General features: G+C 35.5%; 1 protein-coding gene across 1 annotated transcript; it reads left to right on the top strand.

Annotated features, from left to right (window-relative positions):
• Positions 1 to 652: 652 nt before the first annotated feature.
• LOC144445551 (uncharacterized) lies at positions 653 to 8,459 on the top strand. The gene is made up of 4 exons (XM_078135151.1): positions 653 to 815; positions 4,109 to 4,378; positions 4,690 to 5,737; positions 6,303 to 8,459. Exons 1-4 carry the CDS (start codon positions 765 to 767, stop codon positions 6,581 to 6,583), a joined length of 1,650 nt encoding a protein of 549 aa, XP_077991277.1. The 5' UTR covers positions 653 to 764; the 3' UTR covers positions 6,584 to 8,459.
• Positions 8,460 to 9,769: the final 1,310 nt, after the last annotated feature.

The following is a 9,769-nucleotide window of genomic DNA, read 5'->3' as shown; positions in this document are numbered from 1 at the left end:
TGGTGAAGTCCTTCGTACAAACAAAATTTTAACCAGTGTTATTTTTAATCAAATAAAAATGAAAACTTTGTAATTCACATCCTCTAAATGGAATAAATCGAACGAAAATATCAGATTTATGTTTTGAAGGCGGAAGTATCAGACAAATATTTCAGATGCCGTACTGCGTCCGTCTACACTGTCGTCTATATCTCGCATGTCTCGTGTGAACATATAAAAATAGCGAGAATTACGCGTCATCGCTCAGCGTCAGTCAGTACGTGACGTCATACTAAAATGATGTCATTTGGTATGAGGTCAAAGGTAACCTATGTGACTTGGGGTCAAACAACGTATCCGATACTAATTTCTAAAATGGCCTAAAAAATATATAATATAGTTTTGTGTGTGAAATATTGTTTCAAAATTGTGTTTTAGACGTTTACTGAGCAAAATTCTTATCAAAATGGAAAAACAGATCGGACAATTTTGTTGTTTACGTTCATCCTGCCATACTGTCATCCAGGCCTTCAACACGTGCGGAAACATGCCGGAATCACATGTACATTGAACTGTGATTGGCCAGAGGACAACGCCTACTGTACCATGATTGGTCAATCCTCTCACACACCCACCAGACGCGCGTGAAACTGTTATGAGAGAAGTGTATATACACGAACATTACATACACACCCGATACATCGATAAACGCAAGGAAACTAATTTTCATTTATTTCTAAGTTGTCTCTGTGTGTTAGCGTTACAGCTAGCCTACCAGCCGCTATATGGATTGTTTGCCGTTATCACCACCCCAGACACCACCACAACCTGTACAAGTAAGTTATTCTTCAGTCTTTCTTCGTTTCGGTCATTCCATTTGCTTTGTCAATATTTTATCGTTCACGCATCTAACGAGTGTAAATCTACGACAGCGCTACGTACGTTACCGTACGTACGAATGTAACGTTACCATCTGAACGTTTCTTTCGGTAATAACATATAAAAGTAACGCGAAAATAGGGAAATGTAGTAGTTGAAACGTAAGAAAGTTATTTGTTAACGCGACATGCTGTTAGTCAATTCCCAACTTAGTGCTATAGTAGCGAAGAAACAAGGCGCGATCAGCTGTTTTGCCAATTGCTCAGCTGATCCAATCTGGATACTATTGCACCATCAAATCTGAGGATTTTAAGGAAGATCTTTCGAATATTAGACACTTCAAAATATGAATAAACTAGCGTTTTGGAAATTCTCAAAGTAATGGAAATACGACTTCGTTTATTTTTCATTTTCGAGTGAAATAATAATTTTTGAACAACCCTCCCAAGGAACGCGAATTTTTTAAGGCGGTGCAAATTTAAAAGCCAGTCATTTGAGCATAAAGTAGAGGAGGGGCACAAAAATTAAACAGATTTAACTAGGTAAGATATTTTTTTTTTTCAAATTCTGTTACATTTAAACAAATTGTACTTTTTGAATTTTGGCTATTAGTATCATATTTATCGCACTTACTCAAGTTACTGTTACAAGAAAATGTTTTAAATTATGTGATGTATTTTTCAGCCTTTTCTCTTTATGCTGAATGATGTCAACTTAATTACAAATGCAATAGTTTGATATTGTTGGTATAATTTTATACATTACGTGTTATTCTTATTCTGCTATTTTATGCTTTACATAATGCGTTGGCAAGGTACAGCTTTTAAATTAGATGAAAGTGTTACAAGACAAATGAATTGAAAAAAATGTCGTGTGTGAACGATTTCCATACAGTACAGAAAGAACACCTTGGCCATGACTTTCCTTTCGACTTGAAAGAGGCCAAACAAGGTAAAAAAAATAGAGAAGAAATTCAGGGCCAGTCACACCTGTATTATTGCACGTATGTCGCAGTACTTCGATTGCCCACAACTTGTTGTGATTGGCGGCTTTGTTCCGTACCTATCAGCTGATGGAGTCGTGGTAAAGGCCTTGATTGTTTGCGAACACAGGAAAAAAGCATTTGCATATATCCTCGATGATTCATTTTGTATTATTTACTACTTTTCAATGCCCCTCTCCAGTGTGATTTTTTTGGACAACTTTTAACTTGTATAAAAGTTTTATATCAAGAAATTATATAATTTTAATTGAAAGTTTATGAAGCAGATGCAAATTTTCATATATTGCAATATTCTGTTTTTGTGTTAATTGTCAAATAAAAAATAAACTAAAACTAAAAAAAAGCATCTCTGTTTTCAAGAATTTAAGACTTCACTCTCACCAGTTGATGAAAAATTAATGATAACATTCCAAATTATAGATATGGGATGAAGGTTATCTCTCATTCGTCACATGACCTAAAAATGACCCCCTTATTGTCTCAATTCAGGGTTAGCCCAATGACATCACCGATATGTTAATATCCTGCTTTCATATGTAAATGTCCTCTTCCTATTTTAGATGGTGACTTGTTCTGTCACCTGATACTGCACGTAGGCAAAGCCACAGTTGGCAATGATGACAATTCCTGTCAATTTTGGCTAATGATTCATTAACTACATTTTTTGAGACTGTTCCAATGTTTGTTTTCTCAAAATCATGAAAGTGCCTGATTGTGATGAACATTTTACTGCTTATTGGAAATTGCCTGTCAAAAATGAACAGAAAAAAATATTTGTCCAAATATTAATAATTAATTCAGACAATTGACAAAAATCATATTTATCTACAATTTGTGGTCAATAATTATCTGGTAACTCTGCCCATCCAGAGATTTCAAAAAGTGATACTAGGATAATGGATTTTAACTAATATATTGTTACAGTAGGTGTAAATAAAAGTAAAGAACAAAGACATTTTATTTTATTTTTTTGTAAATCCATATTTCGATAAGTAGCAACAGTTTTTGTCTCTCTGTTTATTGCGGTTGCTAACTATTACTGTCCCCTTCATGGTTGATAAATTCCCCTTTTCTATACTGACAAATTGTTTGGTAATTTGATATTAATGCCTATCATATTCATACAAAACTTTCATTACACATCTGTTACAATTTGAAATTTCCTTTGGAATTGTGGTATTTTTTATATATGGAAATAGGATATCATGCATCTCAGGTGTGATAGTGGTGTGACACAACCTCACATCACCAGCAAGGTGATCATGAATATGTTTTACCTTGCCTTGCATAAGCTTCAAACTTAGCCTGACCCAGATTTTGAGGAAAGTGGTTTCATCATACGATTTTGATCATGCTCTGGAGGAGTGATCTGGGCTGTGGTCACTAGCTTCCCTCTTATTGGCTGGAAGAGAAAACACTAAGTCTCTTATGAATAATTAATCAATGATAAAAAGCTTGAATTCTAAGCTTGAATTCTATTTAGCAATTGTGATTGGTTATCTAGAAGGTCATGCCCCCAAACTCATTTACATATTCATGAGTATGCTCATTGTACATTTGTAGGACATGTTGTGCACGAGTGAGTGAATCATGCCCATGTATTGTGATGGAAAATACTCCTCCAATCATGATTGTGTAACACTACAGAGCAGTCAAGCTTTTTCTGTTGAAATCGGTTGTGAAGGAAAATATGAACACAAATTATTTACAACATATCGGTTGCTGTCAATAATTTTAGTACAGAAGTTGTCAATAATAAAAGAATATGTGATAGGTGATTTATAAGTATACTAAAGTAGAACATTATGTTGACAGATTGTATGGAAGCCTTGTTTGTGTTAATTTAATTAACTGTACATCATCTAATCATGCACTGAAATCATGCCAGACTTTGTACCTGCTGTCAAACATTAGCATATATATTCAGTGCATCCAGCTTCTTTATATCTTCCTTTACTAGTTTCTATTTTGGTCATTGCAAGTAGAAGTGTTCATCTATATATGTGTAAGAGACAGTACATTTTCACATAGCATTTTGAGTCCAATAGGACATACATTCATGAGAATTTTGTTTTTCTTAAACCAATATGTTCAAATTTGTATCATTAGGGAAAATGAGAAGAAAACAAAATGTTTTTAGGATGACATGTTTTATATTTTCAGCATCTGAAGAAAACATTCTAATGCATGTGTTTAATAATATCATGGTTGTAATATGGCATTTTCTTTTCTGTTGTTTCTCTTTAGGAGGAGGAAATGATCACAGAGTTGGAAGTGGCACAGAGGATGAGCCCAAAAGTGACACAAATGGATAAATCTGATATTGATGCTGTGAATACATTACTTTCAATGAGTCAGTCATCTCAGAGATCAGATGGACGGACGTCACCCAGTTCACCAGGAGATCATGCTCCTCTTTCACCTATATCTCAAGATGGAGAAGATAGCATGGACTGTTTCCCTCCTCCACCAAGGATAGAAAAACCAAAGAAATCAATTGCAAGTGTGAACCATAATGTAAGTTTATTTCTGTCAAAATAATGCTGTGAGTTATTAAACATTCCTGTGTAAAACTTAAAGAGCTTCCAATAGTACATATTTCACCCAAAGCAAATGTAAGTGTGGATGTAATGTTGACAAGCAAGTCTATATGTAAATTCATGTCGACTCTATCTTACATAAAAGGTGTGTCCTCTAATGTTTTAAATCTTACAAATATAACTATACCGTTTACTTGTAAATGCATGTTGTAAAGAACTATTTTTAATACTTGTTAGTTGAGATGGAATGTATTTTTATTTAACCTTGTATCTGTTTGTTTTTCTCAGTGTCCAGAAACACCACCAATGACGCCTCCACCAAACAAAGTTACACACCAACTTATTCTCCCAGGAACTGTATCCGTTCCCCCTACAACAGTGCCACATTTAGGAAATCTTCAAATTGTTCAGAGAGGACCAACGGGAGGTTGGGCTTCAATGGGTAAAAGTGCCACCTTGTCTCTGCCAGCAAGAAATACTTCAGAAGCCAATATTACATCTGCAACATCAAAGACATTATGTGACAGCTCATCAACTTTGAAATTACCACTGCCAGCTGTAAATAAAACTGTCCCATCTCAAGAAGGAGCCAGACTTTCCTTGCCAAGTACACCTAAATTTACATCATGTGCAAATACTCTTTTGGTTAACCCAGTGATGACTGCTCCGACTGCTACTCAAGTATCTGTCATCAGCCACACACAAAATGCGAAATCTGAATCGGATCATATGTGTACTTCAGCAGCTAACACAAACACTGTTTCCTCTGCCAGTGAGAGTATGATCTCTACAAAGGTATCAAGGAATGTAACCGAGAAGTCTGGTAGCTTTCTTTCAAACAAGAGACCATATACTGCATCTATTGCACCAAAGTTATCACCTGCCCTGACTTCCATGCAGCAATTGGCTCCAGCACAAGTACATGTTCCTCAGACAATCGGGATGTTCCCAGTAACATCATCACAAGTCAGAGTTCAAAGTGCTCCGATAGTTTGCCAGACTGTACAAACAAATGTTTATCCTGTGATGCATAACCAGACAAATAGCACTCAACCAGACATACTGCCAAAACCTACTGTTATGACAGGAACCTTCATTCCAGGGTCCGTCATGGTTATTATGAACCAACCAAAACATGACAATACTTCACAATACAAGTTTGCCCAAGTTGCACCAGCAGGACCTATCCTTGTCCCGAGCATTTCACACAATGCATCTATTCCAACCAATCCACAAGAATTCTCAAGACGAAGAAGTCATATTTGTACGTACAAGGACTGTGACAAAACCTACTTTAAGAGTTCCCATCTGAAAGCACATATGAGAACACATACAGGTGAGTTGAATAGTGATACTTTTATCTACAGAAACTAAACAGATGTGGGGCTGTGACAAGAAATAATGAATTATTAGCTTTACAGTATATTAATCTTAAAGTGCAGACCACTTTATCAGATACATATTTCTGTTGAAGTGTTACATCTAACATACCATATGCTGTAGTCTGATTAATTTGATGTTGACAAGGTTTAAAAGTGATTTGCAAACACACACGCTGTCACTCAAGTAGACCTTTCAGTACTCTCTTTAATAGATTTTGTTGTTGTGTTAAAATGGAGGATATTTTTGACAGTCTTGCTACCAAACCTGACAATTAACTTCATACTGTAAATATTTATGTAATCTCAAATTCTATGTGGTAATTACCTTTTGTAAACCATGATAGAATAGAACTAAGGTGTTGATACCAGTACTCAAGGGAATGGTTGACTTCAGTAGTTTCTCCAAAATTAATTACTTGAAATTTGTATATCTGTGAATCAGTGTACCTACCTCAAAACTCTCACACACTGTTTGATTTTGTGTACTGATTGTCTTCATTGTATGTGTTCTATTCACAGGTGAAAAACCGTTCAAATGTACGTGGGAAGACTGTGAGAAAAATTTTGCCAGATCAGATGAGCTTTCCCGTCACAAGCGTACACACACTGGTGAAAAGAAGTTTGCATGCCCAATGTGTGATCGTCGTTTCATGCGCAGTGACCACCTCACCAAGCATGCTCGTCGTCACATGACCACAAAGAAAGTACCCAACTGGCAGTTGGAGGTTAATAAATTAAGTGATATGGCGACAACCAATCAGAAACTAATCCCAGTTCCTCATTGTGTCGTAAACGTGTAACTGTTCAAATACGATAAGGAAATGGATTATCGTCACTAGAATGGTCTCCAAAAGTAGACATCCGCTGCTTACCTATAAATATGTAAAAGTAGACTTGACCCACAGTAGAAAACACTCGGAGTGTACCCAATCATTGAACAGTGGGGTTACAGAATTGACATGGCATGTCATGACTCATGATATGATAGAGAAACTTCCTCTCTGTGTATTCAAAATTGGCATACAGTAAGGCTGTGACATTAGATTTTTCTAACACTTGTTCTGTATGCCTTTTCTAAAGTTCAGCCAGTGGACTTGTGAACTTACTGAACCTTAAAATACATGTGCTTTGCTCTTTCCTTGCAGGGAGTAAGCAAAACTAGGTCATAAACCAATATGGGGTTAACGGTTGTACACTGCAAATACCGTTGCTATGTTCAAGTCGTCATCAGACTATTGAAAATTTTCAAATGAGAAAAGCTCGAAAGCATAAAATAACTATTCTACCTTGAAAATAAATGATAAAGTCGAGAGAGGAACAACTTGTTCAAAGATCAGTCACACTCGTCCACTATCTACAACTGTCTTTGAAATTCTGTTAATTTCACACACATGCTGTTGGAAGCACAAACTTGTACATATTGTGTAACATTATAAATTGTAGTAATTCCTTTCATAGTTTTGTTAAAATGATAACAATTTTGTCCATTTTGACGGCATTCAGCTTAAAAAGTACACACTATACATGATACCTCAGTTATATTTACATGACTATTATCTTGTAACACAGCCAAACATTTTATTCGTGGTCTAAATCTTCATATCAACCTAATACTTCAAACTTCCATTGTTAACGCACAACATGTGAAGCCTTATCTTTTTTCCACAGAAATGTGGAATAAAACACAGATTTCTATTTATTGTAGTGGAAATTTTTGTCAGTTTCAAACCCTCACATTTGTAATGTCACTCATTCTTGCTTTTTTATGAAGAAATTTCTAGTAACTGGTAGGTCTTTGTAATTTGTCTAATTAAACAAACATCAAATTGACGTTTTTTTTGGAAATAACATTTCAGAATATTTTGTTTTCTACATTTAACACTCACTTGTTAAAAGATAGCTAGTAAATGTAATATGTGTAATAAAGAGTTACATTAATTTTTGAAATTACATGTAAAGTGTAGACTTAAAGATAATTTGATGTTGTAAGTTTATGGTAATTCAACAGACCAGGGAATTTTTTAAGTGAATTCTTAACCAGTAAAACATGTACTATTTGTTGTATATGAGAATCTAGAATGTATGGATGACCATTGCAATGTCATATAAAAGTATAACATTAGCTTGGTATTTTTTGATGCAGATGTAATCAGGTGGATATACTATGTGAAGGATTTGGAGATTTCTCTTTGTCTACTTAATAGTAGAAAGACAATAGGAACTGTTAATTTTATATGTGTTTGTAAAAAAAATGTTTATTTAAAAAAATACTTGATATGCGCACAAGGCAGGTGATATACATAGAAAGGATTGGACTATTTATAGGAAAGTTTAAGCAAATTGGCTCTTCTGAGTCAAAGCTTTGACAATTTCATTTCCAATTTCAAAACGAGTGGATGATTTTCTTACTTTCCAATTTAAAGGAATGTATAGTGCAATGGTGAAATGGTAGAGGAAAGGATATATATAAAATTTGAAGACTTTATCAAGTAAGATTTGTACCAGACAAAGAATGTAGTTTTTTTTGGATCTTTTGTACAGTGGTCTAGCCTAGCCAAGGTCTGGTATTTTGTATACATTTGTATAAATTTATGTCATATTTATATACCACATTTCTTTTGTTATTCTCCTTTTTCAGTCAAATGTTTTAAATAAATATCGTCCTACAGTATAAAACATGATGTGTCTGCTGTGAAACTTAATTGTGGTGCACAGATCAGCTGTGAGAGTTGTGTCTGCTGTGAAACTAAATTGTGGTGCACAGATTGGGTGTGAGAGTTGTGTCAGCTGTGAGACTAAATTGTGGTGCACAGATCAGCTGTGAGAGTTGTGGCTGCTGTGAGAATAAATTGTGGTGCACAGATCAGCTGTGAGAGTTGTGGCTGCTGTGAGACTAAATTGTGGTGCACAGATTGGGTGTGAGAGTTGTGTCAGCTGTGAGACTAAATTGTGGTGCACAGATTGGCTGTGAGAGTTGTGTCTGCTGTGAGACTAGATTGAGGTGCACAGATCATAGGCTAGCTGTGATCATCCTTTTGGACAGTTATGTGACTACATTTTGTGTCACCTATACTTGATACCCATGTGAATTCATTAAAAAAAACATGCAAGAGATTGTACACACTAAATTTTGATCACAAATCTGTTAAGTAGCATAATCACAATCAAGTGATATGATGTAAGTTGGACTATGTATGAGGGAGATTTATTCCCCAATCCACGCCCCTCCCACAACCCATGTTACAAATTATGGCACACCACATTGCCAAAGGCTATTCACCAACTTTGTTGATGCTTTTGAAGATAGGAAAGCATGACTGGAAATGAGTTTAACAGCTATCGCTTGCGTAAAAACAAGCCACTCTAAAACAGAAGTCTCTGTGACCTCACATTCGAAATCTCTGAGTCTGACCTACATTTACATTCATTAATGTATTAAGTAATACCATGAATATATTATCTCACTGATATATCTGTGGTGATACATACAGGTAAGTCATAAATACCTATCTGATTACAGTTTGACAATGATTTACCCAGGTTTAGCATCCCTTTATTGGCTATTGTCTCAGTCTGTATGCAATATTATGTAATGCAGGTGTTGGCTGAAATGGAAGTAGCCTCTCTCATTTTGTAATTACAGACATGAGGGCCAAACAATTATAGATTTAAATATATAGACTATCTATGGTTAAATTTGAATCTTACTGATATTTGAGTTTCATTGATCATAATTCGGCATATCTCCCTGTATTTAATATTATGATATTTCACTGTATCTTGTCAATGTCTGTTTGTGCATTTCAGGTGATGTACATGTACCCTTTGTTCATCATTGTCTATTAAATTTAAACCTAATTCAATATAGCATGTCAACCCCCCCATCTCTCACAGTCAGCCAGTCACACCCCTCCATCCCTCACAGTCAGCCAGCCACACCATTCCACCACTCACAGTCTGCCAGTCACTCCCCTCCATCCCTCAGT

Source organism: Glandiceps talaboti, chromosome 14 (genome assembly GCF_964340395.1).
Source record: "Glandiceps talaboti chromosome 14, keGlaTala1.1, whole genome shotgun sequence".
Lineage (NCBI taxonomy): Eukaryota > Metazoa > Hemichordata > Enteropneusta > Spengelidae > Glandiceps > Glandiceps talaboti.
Note: the sequence above shows the minus strand (reverse complement) of the source record. Positions and strands in the feature narration are given on the sequence as shown.

What these genes read in the sequence shown, in the direction of transcription:
- LOC144445551 (XM_078135151.1), top strand. Translation starts at nt 765, where the DNA reads ATGGATTGTTTGCCGTTATCACCACCCCAGACACCACCACAACCTGTA. An exon ending in TTGCAAGTGTGAACCATAAT is followed by an intron (nt 4,379 to 4,689) that starts GTAAGTTTATTT and finishes TGTTTTTCTCAG; the next exon opens with TGTCCAGAAACACCACCAAT. An exon ending in ACATATGAGAACACATACAG is followed by an intron (nt 5,738 to 6,302) that starts GTGAGTTGAATA and finishes TTCTATTCACAG; the next exon opens with GTGAAAAACCGTTCAAATGT.